Source organism: Schistocerca gregaria, chromosome 9 (assembly GCF_023897955.1).
Source record: "Schistocerca gregaria isolate iqSchGreg1 chromosome 9, iqSchGreg1.2, whole genome shotgun sequence".
Lineage (NCBI taxonomy): Eukaryota > Metazoa > Arthropoda > Insecta > Orthoptera > Acrididae > Schistocerca > Schistocerca gregaria.
The window spans coordinates 25,916,723-25,930,488 of record NC_064928.1 but is presented as its reverse complement, the minus strand read 5'-3'; the positions used below and the strand labels follow the sequence as shown (position 1 = coordinate 25,930,488).

General features: G+C 37.7%; 1 protein-coding gene across 1 annotated transcript in view; it reads right to left on the bottom strand.

Moving 5' to 3' along the window:
• LOC126292032 (nascent polypeptide-associated complex subunit alpha, muscle-specific form-like) overlaps positions 1-13,766 on the bottom strand; it is a 397,943-nt gene that overhangs the window by 126,118 nt on the left and 258,059 nt on the right. The window contains exons 11-12 of the mRNA XM_049985825.1: positions 11,761-12,004; positions 5,165-5,575 (exon numbers count right to left, since the gene is read on the bottom strand). Coding sequence (XP_049841782.1) covers positions 5,165-5,575; positions 11,761-12,004 — 655 coding nt within the window. The remainder of the gene's footprint in view (positions 1-5,164; positions 5,576-11,760; positions 12,005-13,766) is intronic.

Genomic DNA, 13,766 nt, shown 5'->3' with positions numbered 1-13,766 from the left:
AGTATACTGTATAGGTTTGATGGACAGCTGAATACCATTGTAGGAGAGGTGGGAAGGATAGTGGGCAAAACATTTCTCATTTCAGGGCATGGTGAGAGGTAATCGAAACCCTGTAATTCAGTTGCTCCAGTTCCAGGTGGTACTGAGTTACAAGGAGAAAGATCTCTGTGGCTGGACTGTGGGACAAAGTCTACCTGTGGATCCATGTTTCGTCATCAGCAATGATACCTTTTTTTACCATAACGACCCATCTTTCTTTTCTTTTTTCTTTTTTTTTTTTCAGATGTCCAAGTGTGTTTGCTATGCAACAGTGTGAGTTGTTTTGGAACATAACTTGCACAAACTTTATGAAACCCAAGTTTGTACTGGATGATAATGTAGGCAGAACCATGACTAATTTGCAGATGATGTGCCATTTCATCAGTAGTTAGTTGTCTGTCCAAGAGAATCATTTCACGTGAACGCTCAATGGTGGTAAATAGTCATCCAGCTCTTCCATCGAGTACAACACTTGTGCAACCATCTCGGAATTTTTCAATCCACTAATAGCCACTCCATTGTGGCAAAACACTATTCCTGTACTGTACCGAAAGTCTTCGATGAATTTCAGCCTCTGATACGCCTCCCAACCACAGGAAACGCATCACTGAACGTAACTCTTCTTTGGTGCATATAGACAGTGGAGCAACCATGATTAACAGCATGACATTGCTACCAAAATTAACCTAACACCTTTTATTGCAAAGATATCACAACAAATAAACAAAGCATACATCATCAACATAAAATGACAGTACTACCAAAATAAACAAAAATATAACTAAATTGCAGGTAATAATTGACTTATCCTCATATGAAAAGAGGCTAAACTGTGATTCACTAGAGTCCTCCAGTCAGCTACCATCAAGTTTCCATGTTTTCTGGTCCACTGAAAATTGCAGCTTTAGGTGGTACTATCAGCAATTGGGAGATACCCTGCTTCAAACTTCCATTAAGTGCAGTTCACTCCACAGTGTTTGCTTCGAAACTGATTGGTATCAGTCTTTATTCACCAATAGCAACAATTCCTCTCAGATTTGAAACTGATTGTTGTCAAGAAGGCACTACACTCATTTCTGGCCCTGTAAACTGTGCTGTGCCATCCCTCGTAGACACATCGATCTTCCATATTGATCCACTTTGTTGTTGTTGTTGTTGTTGTGGTCTTCAGTCCTGAGACTGCTTTGATGCAGCTCTCCATGCTACTCTATCCTGTGCAAGCTTCTTCATCTCCCAGTACCTACTGCAACCTACATCCTTCTGAATCTGCTTAGTGTATTCATCTCTTGGACTCCCTCTACGATTTTTACACTCCACACTGCCCTCCAATACTAAACTGGTGACCCCTCGATGCCTCAGAACATGTCATACCAAGCGATCCCTTCTTCTAGTCAAGTTGTGCCACAAACTTCTCTTCTCCCCAATCCTATTCAATACTTCCTCATTAGTTATGTGATCTACCCATCTAATCTTCAGCATTCTTCTGTAGCACCACATTTCGAAAGCTCCTATTCTCTTTTTGTCCAAACTATTTATCGTCCATGTTTCACTTCCATACATGGCTACACTCCATACAAATACTTTCAGAAACAACTTCCTGACACTTATATCTATACTCAATGTTAACAAATTTCTCTTCTTCAGAAACGCTTTCCTTGCCATTGCCAGTGTACATTTTATATCCTCTCTACTTCGACCATGATCAATTATTTTGCTCCCCAAATAGCAAAACTCCTTTACTACTTTAAGTGTCTCATTTCCTAATCTAATTCCCTCAGCATCACCCGGCTTAATTCGACTACATTCCATTATCCTTGTTTTGCTTTTGTTGATGTTCATCTTACACCCTCCTTTCAAGACACTGTCCATTCCTTTCAACTGCTCTTCCAAGCCCTTTGCTCTTTCTGACAGAATTACAGTGTCATCGGGAAACCTAAAATTTTTTATTTCTTCTCCATGGATTTTAATAATAACTCCAAATTTTTCTTTTGCTTGCTCAATATACAGATTGAACAACATCAGGTAGAGGCTACAACCCTGTCTCACTCCTTTCCCAACCATTGCTTCCCTTTCAAACCCCTCAACTCTTATTACTGGCATCTGGTTTCTGTACGAATTGTAAATAGCTTTTCACTTCCTGTGTTTTACCCCAGACACCTTCAGAATTTGAAAGAGAGTATTCCAGTCAACATTGTCAAAAGCTTTCTCTAAGTCTACAAATGCTAGAAACGTAGGTTTGCCCTTCCTTAATCTATTTTCTAGGATAAGTCGTAGGGCCAGTATTGCCTCACGTGTTCCAATATTTCTATGGAATCCAAATTGATCTTCCCCTAGGTCAGCTTCTACTAGTTTTTCCATTTGTCTGTAATGAATTCGCATTAGTATTTTGTAGCTGTGGCTTATTAAACTGATAGTTCAGTAATTTTCACATCTGTCAACACCTGCTTTCTTTGGGATTGGAATTATTATATTCTTCTTGAAGTCTTAGGGTATTTCCTCTGTCTCATACATTTTGCTCACCAGATGGTAGAGTTTTGTCAGGACTGTCTCTCCCAAGGCTGTCAGTAGTTCTAATGCAATGTTGTCTACTCCCGGAGCTTTGTTGCGACTCAAGTCTTTCAGTGCTCTGTCAAACTCTTCATGCAGTATAGTATCTCCCATTTCATCTTCATCTACATCCTCTTCCCTTTTCCATAATATTGCCCTCAAGAACATTGCCCTTGTATAGACCCTCTATATACTCCTTCCACCTTTCTGCTTTCTCTTCTTTGCTTAGAACTGGGTTTCCATCTGAGCTCTAGATATTAATACAATTGTCTCTTTTTCTCCAAAGGTCTCTTTAATTTTCCTGTAGGCAGTATCTATCTCGCCCCTACATTTGTTCTCTAGCCATCCCTGCTTAGCCATTTTGCACTTCCTGTCGATCTCATTTTTATATTTTCTCCTTTCATCAATTAAATTCAATATTTTTTGTGTTACCCAAGGATTTCTACTAGCCCTCATATTTTTACCTACTTGATCCTCTACTGCCTTCACCACTTCATCCCTCAAAGCTACCCATTCTCCTTCTACTGTATTTCTTTCCCCCATTCTTGTTAATTGTTCCCTTATGCTCTCCACTGAAACTCTGTACAACCTCTGGTTCTTTCAGTTTATCCAGGTCCCATCTCCTTTAATTCCCACCTTTTTGCAGTTTATTCAGTTTTAGCCTACAGTTCATAACCAATAGATTGTGGCCAGAGTCCACATCTGCCACTGGAAATGTCTTACAATTTAAAACCTGGTTCCTAAATCTCTGTCTTACCATTTTACTGCACAGATTCCATGTAGTTGACTGGAACATGCATACCACTATAATGCCATGACTTAAGTCAGCAGTGTGTGGCTTACATGACCAACTGGCACTGACTCTGTGCTCCAAAGTTACTACTATGCTCATTTAAGGTGAAAACTACTACTCTGTCTGATAAGTTAAATTTAAAACTTTTTTTTTAAGTCTTCTGTCTCTGGGCTGGTTAGATACTCTCCTCCATACCAGAAATGTAGCATCAGTTTATGTGCTGTTTGGAACAGTGCTGTGGATCTCTCAGACTTTGCTTATTTTCATTCCACTGTGTCACAAGGTGCTACATTTTGGAGAAACAATAGGCATTCACCAAGAATATTCTCAGCCCAGAAAATGGACTCATTCAGAAGGAACTGCAACTTCCAATCTGTGAACACTGAACAGGAAAGTGATTTCCACTTGTTCACTATACTGAAAGGTATGCACTGTTGAGCAGGTTTGATTTTCAGGAGGCTTCCAGCAGAACTGAAGGAACTGTGTGATAAATCCCACATATTCAAATTCAAGTTGCAAAGATTCCTTATGGAACACTCCTTCTTTTTGGTACAGGAGTTTCTTGCAGTAGTTGAAAACTTTTCTCTGTAATCTGTTATTTACTCTCTCACAATTATTTTCAGGCTTTATTAATTCTTTAATTCTTTTGTTTATTAATTTTCTAATGAGTATTCTGTAAACTGTGCACTGAATTGTTCCAGGAATGTGTAGCCTTCACTCACTCCATCACATAAATAGATAAAATAGATAGATACACAGATAGATAGATAGATAGATAGATAGATAGATAGATAGATAGATAGATAAACAAACAAACAGAGTGAGCTGAGATATATGCATTCAGATTCTAATGGCAAAGGTTTATGCAACACTCTCATTTCACACTGAAGAACAAAACACACCACACTAGTATACACCATGACCCCTACACAGACTTATTAAAACTTAAATGACATTTACATCACATTCACATATGTATTAACATAAAATGCAAATACAGATAGTGTTCACACTCAAATGATATTACTTCAAAATTACTGTACATATTTTACATTTTTATAATAATTATTTTTTTAAATTTTTATGTTCAAATTGCATTTGCAATTTTTATTACAATTAGTAATGATTATTGAAACATTTGGAAATGGCAAATAGGACCTATGGTATGAGCAAATTTCTGTTCCCTCCAAATGCTAACACTGAAACTATGTTTTGAAATATCTTTGATGTAAATTTTGGGCAGGAGGTGTAGTGGGTAGTTGAACATAGTCATATATGTGGTGGTGTTATGCACCTCCTGTCAGTTGTTGAATAAAATCAACAAAGATACTTGTTAATAAGATGTGGAAAATTAGAAGAAAGGCAGGAGTATGTTGCAGCTGCACTGTTTAGTGCTTCAAATGGGTCATTACAGTGGAGTAATGCTTTTATGTGGCAACAGAATGATACAATGAAAAGAATATTTTATTACTGTTTAATTAAACAATGATTTAGTTCATATAATGTAAGTTTATTTTATCATGGTTTAAGTAAACAAGGAGTAAACTGTGATTTTGCTCATACATTTTAATCATGGTAACATTGAAAACAGTTATTCCTTACATATCACTCGTTATGAATATTAAATTTAAATTACAAAAAGTTCCACTTATTCCTTCCCAAAATACTGAGAAAAATGAACACAAACCAGATCATTGTAGCAGCTGATAAGGTTTTCTAACCATTATTAATTGCATTATTGTAGTTTGGTGAAAATAAGAGAGACTATTTTATCAGATACTGCACCTGCAGAAGGTATACTGGTGATACGACGTGCTTCCGCTGCAGCTGACAGTTCTCGGAACAGCGCGTCTGGCGGTTTACTGTGGGTCAGACCCCCTGGCACCGAGGAAGGCAGTGATGTTACTGTAATGTCTACCCTGGCAGGAGCTCGGCGTGTTGCTGGAGAGGCAGCTGGAATAGCATCGCAACCCGGGTGTGGTGCAGATGTGCCGGGAACAGATCTGCGAGCTGTGGGGGCGCCGACACCACCTCTGGGTGGCGATTTGCGGGTTGGAGATCCACGGCGTGCGGTTGGACGGCCTCTCAGAGATCGACCGGTGACCCGAATTCGACCACTGGTGTCAGATTTGGCTGCAACCCGTGACCTGGCTGCCCCTCGGGAACCGCCGAGGGCTGGACGTCGCACTGAAGCAACTGCATTAACCACAATTCCAATGTCGGATTGTTTCGGACATGTTGTTACCATGACCTTTAGTTGTATAACTGGTTTGACACAGCCTTTCATGCTACTTTATCTTGTCTAAATCTCTTCATATTTGCTTTGCTATAGTAATCTACACAGGTTATTGAAATATAAATCAGAATATCATAAAACCTACACAAGTCAAGTGCCTTATTTTTCCAAACATCATCAGAAATATGTTTTCTCCATCACACAGGAAGCTTTACGATCCCTTGATGGAAGTAAAAAAATTGGCTGTCTCAGTTATCAATTGCACATGTAGTGTTCAACCACAGTGTGATCATCCAAACATCCCCCTCTTAACACCTCCTTCAGCAGATCAAACATATGGTAGTCATATGGGGACACATCTGCATCGTAAGTTGGCTGTTTGAGAGCTTTTCAGTGCCACCCACTGAGTTTTTCATGAGTCAGGGCTTTCAGAGCAGCCACAGTAGGCCAGGCTTCAGAATGAACAAGCTGATTCAAAACTAGTCACCAAACATATGTACCACAACTATGACAGATTGTTAATAACTGCTTCATGAAACACTAAAAAGGTTGCTGCTCCTGTTGCAATGAAACATTGAAATGTACAAAACTGCAAAGCATTACCGCAGAGAATCTGTATACCTTTTTGAAGAGACCCTCTATGGAGGTGAAGGAAATGACGACCTTATCTTGTAATTATTTTAAATTAAGAGGTGATTTCTACTCACAATCAGTGGGCGTAACCTAGGGCCCAGCACTTGCCTATTGCATAGCAAATATTTTTTGTGATGAACTTTGAGCAAGAATTTATGACCAAAAGACCTTCAACATGCTACAAGATTAATTTTTTGGAATAGATATGCTGGAGAAGAAATAAAAAGTTTGAGGTTTGCCAACGAAACAGTAATTCTATCGGAGACAGCAAAGGATCTGGAATAGCAGCTGAATGGACTGGAGAGTGTCTTGAAAGGAGGATATAAGATGAACATCGACAAGAGCAAAATGAGGATAATGGAATGTAGTCAAATTAAATCAGATGATTCTGAGGCTTTTAGATTTAGGAAATGAGAGACTGAAAGCAGTAAATGAGTTTTTCTATTTGGGGAGCAAAATAACCAATGATGGTCAAAGTAGAGAGGATATAAAATGGAGACTGGAAATATAGATTTAAGTGTCAGGAAGTCGTTTGTGAAAGTATTTGTATGAAGTGTAGCCATGTATGGAAGTGAAACGTGGACGATAACTAGTTTGGACAAGAAGAGAACAGAAGCTTTCAAAATGTGGTGCTACAGAAGACTGCTGAAGATTAGATGGGTATATCATGTTTCTAATGAGGAGGTACTGAATAGAATTGGGGAGAAGAGGAATTTGTGGCACAGCTTGACTAGAAGAAGGGATCTGTTGGTAGGACACATTCTGAGGCATCAAGGGATTGCCAGTTTAGTATTTGAGGGTAAAAATTGCAGAGGGAGACCAAGAGATGAATACGCTCAGCAGATTCAGGAGGATGTAGGTTGTGATAGTTACTCAGAGACAAAAAAGCTTGCACAGGATAGAGTAGTATGGAGAGCTGCATCAAACCAGTCTCTAGACTGAAGACCCCAACAGCAACAATAAATATGCTGATTAGCTTCTCATATTATATTATGGTAATAACAGTGAAAGTCAACTGTTTCTGTGGATCTAAATAGTTTGAACCAAAAGATACAATTTGATAGGCAGTGTACTGAGAATGTCACTTTACCATTTTTGGTAAAAATGAAAATATTGCCTTCAATTGTGATTCTAAAAAATGAAAATATTGTCTTGAATATTTACTAAAAGCCAATCATGACAGATATTGTTATACACAGTCAGTCACTCAATGAAATATAAATCCACTGCATTGTGAACCGTATTAAATTGTATATATGAAGTGTCCCTTATTAGAGAAGCTCAAATGGCAGAATATCTTATCATAAAGTATATAACCTATCAAAATGGTTTACAATCCAGAATTTATTAATGCAGTTAATAGAAGCATATTAAAAAAGAAAAATCTTTCCCAAAGTGGATCAGAGGGATTTTATAATGCTTAGACAGGCTAAGCACACAAAAGGACACTATTTTTTGTAGACTACCATACCTGGATGCAACATCTGAAAAAATATGAGACCAGAAAACATTATTACAGAGTAGTTTACTTTTTTTGGATCTAGCTAGAAAACTCTGGCACACGGAAAAAGCAGTGATAAATAAATGAAGCATATGTATACAGCATTACATGTAATGATTGCCCTACGAAATACATGTTGCAAACTGGTACATCATTTCAAATAAGATTTCACAAACACCTTAACTGAAATTATCCCCAGTCCGCATTAACAGCACACTTATGTATAGAAGAGGAACAATGCATGACAAGCGCTTTAAAATGTTTTAAAGAAAAGAAAAAAGTCATATTATGAATGTATTAGTGGAAGCAGAAATTTTTAGATACAAAAAAAGAAAATGCATGCTTCACATTGAATAACCAATTAGAATGAAAGCACTGCATTCTGGCTAATTTTGATTCTTTATACAATTAGGTATTAGTACATAATAAAATTCTGTATTAGTCTCCCTTGTAAAGGTAGCAACCCAGCACTCCTAGTCATGAGTATACAATGTAACACTGTCCACTTTGATAGCATCCATTAGCCAGCAAGCTAATCTCTCTCAGTCGTTCATGTGGGCCATTTTTACTTTGCCCAACACTAGGTTGCCCTGCTGTTGCACCGATAAGACACAGCCATCTGATATGTTCCACTCAATAATTTGCATAATGCAATGACTAATTATGTCAGCAGTGACAATTTCGATAGTCAGTCTAGGCCTTTTTAAAAAGTATTTTTAATGTCCTCTCACTACAAAATATTTTTCTTTTTAGATGCAGGCAAATTTTTGCAAGTTCCACCTATCAGCAAATTGTCATAATTGAACGGAATATGTCTTAATTACCCTTCATTCACCACAGTATTGACAATATTTAGTGAACAGTACATTTTGACTAGGAGCAATGGTTACGCCTACAACCTCTTAATGTTGTGTGTATATTTTAGACATTCCTTTATTAATTTTAATACTAACATAGTGGTGACACTGTACATTGCTGTTTACCATGTAGGTTGTACCAGATGATGCAGCTTTTGGCCATGGCACCAACTCCATTCCAATAAACAACAATTTTACCAGTTGTTAACAGAACTCTTCATAACATCATACCTTTCAACAGATGCAGATGCCCAGAATATAAAACAGTTTTTCATAGAATACAGCATCTTCGGCAGCTGGCGTGGAAGCACTTTGCCAGTGTTACAAAATTTCATGCTAAAACCACACAACTTGCACTGCACTGTAGTGCATTTCTGTCTGCTACAGTATCAAATAGCTTACTTCATACTTCAGCAGGATAATGCAAGAACTTATGCTGCAGTTCACACCACAGATGCCTTTATGAGTGTAAAGATTCTTGAGTGTCCTGCCTGGTCCTCTGGTTTGCCACCCAGAGAGTATACCTGTGATGCAATAGGAGCAAACATACTTCTGTACCACACTCCACCCAGCAACTTTCATGAACTAACACAGCAAGTGTCTCAGATACAGCAAGAAATTCCTCAAGATGACATTCAGAGGTAGTTTATTTCCAAGCCATGTGAACAACAAAGTACTTTTTTTGGCATTCTGTTGGAACTTCAACAATCATATTTCATATGATTGGTGGTTGAATTTGCGGTTGAAAGACACATTTTTCCCACTAAAGTAATATGCGGTTTTGAGCATTTGAAAGTCTATATTCCATATTTGTCTAATGCTGCCATCTAGCAAAAACATTTCAGAAATTGTAGAAAAATACTACAGATCATGGGGTGAATATATGAGCAATAAGATGGGGTAGCACGTGTTTGTAGCTGGCACAGTGAATCTCCTTCATGAAAATCAGATCAAAACACTATCTTCTCCATTCTAAGAATGTCTGAAGTAACTAATTGTGTTTTCTACAGAGGACTGGTGCATCGTGCACAGAAATATGTAAGAAAACAGCTGACACTAACTTTTGAGCTCTTGCTCTTTTTATAGTACGAGGAGCCAAAGAAAAAAGAACAAGAGCTTGAAACCTAGTGCTAACTGTTTTCTTTTACATGCATCTGTCCACCACCCACTAATCCTCTATAAGTGAATGGTTGCCTTTCCTTTATTTTACATATTTTTCAATCCAGAAATTTCCATTATTGGTATAATAACACTATTATTGCATTTTCTTATCCATCATAGTCATTATTTTCAAAAATTTCTAAAATTTTCAATAATTCTACTGGTATGAACACAATTTGTATTTAGTGATACATACAGACTCCAACAAACTTCTTATAATGTGGAAAGCAATGGTATATGATATGTCAAAGCCATCTTGAAATGTTATGTCAAAAATTTGTGTGCGACATTTCATGTATTCAATAGCCACGAGAATAAATGTGTTTTTGTAGTGACTTTTCAAACTTTTTTTCCTACATTTTCCACCCTGATAGAGTACTCTACAAATAATTTAACTTTGAAAATGCTAGCTTCAAATGAAAATATGGACCTTAATTAAGTTTTTGAGACATCTGTGATCCACCTCAATCATTTTCAAAATCAGCCAGCTTAAAATTTTTTATTAATGGATTTATGTAATAAGAAATATTGTAGACTGAAATGAAAAATCACATAATTTGGTGGAATGCATGGAGGAAATACTAGATGCAAGACCTTTTAGACTTTGCATTTGCACTGAAATGGTTATTGCCTCCCCATTGTGTACCTAATAATCAATAGGTAAGTACACGCTGTGTAATGTTCTGCTACTGTTTAACTGAAGTTTGTAACATGGTTCAAAAATCAAAATATTGGACTTTATTTTCAATCACAGTACTATTTCTAGTGTAACATTACGAAGTTGACTATAATAGAAGAAATATTCTGACCCTTTATTCTTCAAATGTAAATAAAAGAAATTTTAACCACAAAAGGGTTAAAAAAAACAGTAACAGTGCAAATTGCAATTTACTTTTGTTGTACTGAAGGTAACCAGTTTAAGCTATAATAACTACCATCTGACAATTATTTTTGACTATAGCGGGTATGTTTGTGAACTGTGACTGTGTGGGATAATTACTTATTTGTAATTTCTGCTACCATTCACTTTTATTTTTATTTGTTTTATGTTTAATCTAACATAATACAATGCATTTTGAACACATTCTGTTCATCATCAGGCATTTATACATACATATATATTGAGAAATGTTACTTGAAAATGAATGTCTTAAACTAAATTAACCTAGAACTTTTTGTCAACTTTTTGTTACTGTAGTGGCTGGTGTGACATCACATGACTAACAACAAGAAAAACCAGCAGAAGATATGACTAACATTGATTTCAGGCCATCCATTGACCACCCTCCCTCCCAAATGTCACACCAGCCAATACAGTAACAGACAGTGGACGAAATGTTATTGGTTAATTTGGTTTAAGAAAATTTATTTTTAAGTAACATTTCTCTGTATGTCTGTATGTATGTATGTATGTACAAATGCTTGATGATGAACAGAACACTTTCAAAACTGATTGTATTGTGTTAGATTACACATAAAACAAATAAAAATAAAAGTGGCTGGTAGCAGAAATTACAAACAAATAATCATCAGACAATATTCAGACAGCATGAGGAGCCCTTGCCTGGAACTGACAGGTAATATCATAAGATACCAATCACCAACTCAGCTGGAACTTATGGTGCTACTGCAGTCTGTAATCTTGCTCAAATTATGTTTATTATATATCCAAAACTGGTTACCTCCAGCAATGCAAAAATAAATGTGATTTAGATTGTGACTTTTTCATTTTTATTTGAATAAAAAGAGTGTGTCCATGGCCTTGAAGATTGACATAAGTTTGAATGGAACGAAAGTTTTATCATTTAATTCCCACTATGTGATGAGCTTCTACACAATATTTGACCAGTATGAAACTGTGGTACACAGCATAATACTTTCCATTTCCATCAGTGCAGTTAATGAAACCAGTCCTCCATTCCATTCCAACTGTGAGCTACTTTTCCAAGTAGGTACAGGTACGAGGCAGTATGCAAAGTGCTTAACAGCTTACGTGTTACGGCCAGCGGGTGACCTCTCAGTGTCTCGGAAGCAGCGTGCCGGCCAGGTCTGCCCCGGGAGGTCGGCTTTGCAGCAGATGTCCATTGCCGGGGTGGGCTGCCCCTCCGTGACGGGGATGGCGATCGTGGGGGTGGTGGGCGCGGTACTGGAGGTGGTGGCTGAGGTAACACTTGTACCGGGGACTGCTCTGGGGGCAGTTCTCGCAGGGGTGACATGTCCACTGGCTTGAGTGGTGGCTGCAACACACAGAATACTGCTCAACTACTTGCACCTTATGATTTTCATACTGGACATACTTCAGCAGCTCATGCATGTGAACTATCAGACGCGAAACTGTATATGGTGAACTGCACTTAAGTATAGGGTGTATCAATAATGAGCTCACAGGATAAAATATTAATCATCCCTTAAAAGGGCACACTAGTCAGTTTGTAGCATGGTACACAGCATAGAACTGGTACCAGCTAGTCAGGCTGTAACAAAGCAGGTGTATCGTTTCCAGCTGTTATGTTTTTCTTTCCCCCTAAATTATTATGTTTTCTTGCAAATTTTGAGGTACCTTTGATGACATGTGCCCAATTCATTCTGAGAACATACCCCAGGCTATGACAGAGGCATGTCTCCACAATATCCTTTCTTTCAGTAGTGCTTGTCTTGCAAGTTTCACAAGAGAACTTCTATAAAGTTTGGAAGGTCGGAGACAATGTACTGGGGATAGGTTTCAACTCGTGTTAAGGTAGCTCAGTCAGTAGAGCACTTGCTCATGAAAGACAACGAACCAGAGTTCGAGTCTCAGTGCATCACTGAGTTTTTATCTGCCAGTAAGTTTCAATGCAAGAGAAGTGACCATTAAAAGTTGACCACAGAAGTGAAAATGATGCACTACAGGATTACCTTCAATGCTAATTAACTAGGAAATGGCACATTCTATCCAACAGTTATTTCTCATCGCAACCTACCCTGCAACAGCCTTACAAGATTTTCAGACTATTTCTGACCATCCTGTACGTGGTGTATTTTGCCAGCAGAGAAACGAATACAAGGTACGAGGTAATAGATATCGAGAATAGTACTGCAAATGCTTGTCAATTTCCTGCAGAATATATATAGTAAGACACAAAGCATACAAAATATTTCTGCAACACTAAATTTCCTGTTATAATTTCCAGGAACAGACCCATAAGAGTGTTTAAAATATTATAGGCTGTGTGAAGGAAGGAATTATTCTGGATATGTGAATGTCTATTGATGAAGTATTATAATCTTGTGCTGATATAATAGTTCCCTACTTCAGACATAAGGTTTATACACTGATGAGACAAAAACATTATGACCACTGCTCACCAAAAGACTGAATGCTCTCTGGTGGCATTGCAAGCATATGACATAGTAAAGAATGTATAAAAGTGGAGCCAAGACGAATGGGAAATCATTCTACCTGTGACACAGGCCACTAATGGGGAAATCTACTGATATTAGAAACTTTGACAAAAGGCAGAGTGTTATGGTTTAGCTCCTAGGAATATGAGCTGTACCCAAAAAAGACCGGAATAACATTGCTGTGGGTGGAGGTTGTGCAGTATGTATTTCTGCCGCTAGGGGTGTATAGCGCAACTCATTGCGAGTTGAGTGCCACCTGTGCTGTTGACCTGGCTTGTTCTGTTCATCTGCAGTGACTATTTTTGCTAGTGCTGGTTTGTTCTTGTTCTGTTTTTTATGATGGCAAATTTAAGTGAACAAAGTGCAGCTGTGAAATTTTTGTTTTCAACTCGTAAAAATGCTGCTGAAATTGTTTTAATGGTGAAAAGAGCTTATCAAGACGACACTGTCAGAAAAACTCAAGTGTCTGAGTGATTTTCTCAATTTAAAAATGGTGACATGTCGATTGATGACAAACCTCATTCTGGACGTCTGTCAACTGCATGAATTGATGAAAATATTGAAAACATTCAAGAGCTTGTTCTAACAGGCCACTGACAGGAAACTGATCAACTGTCA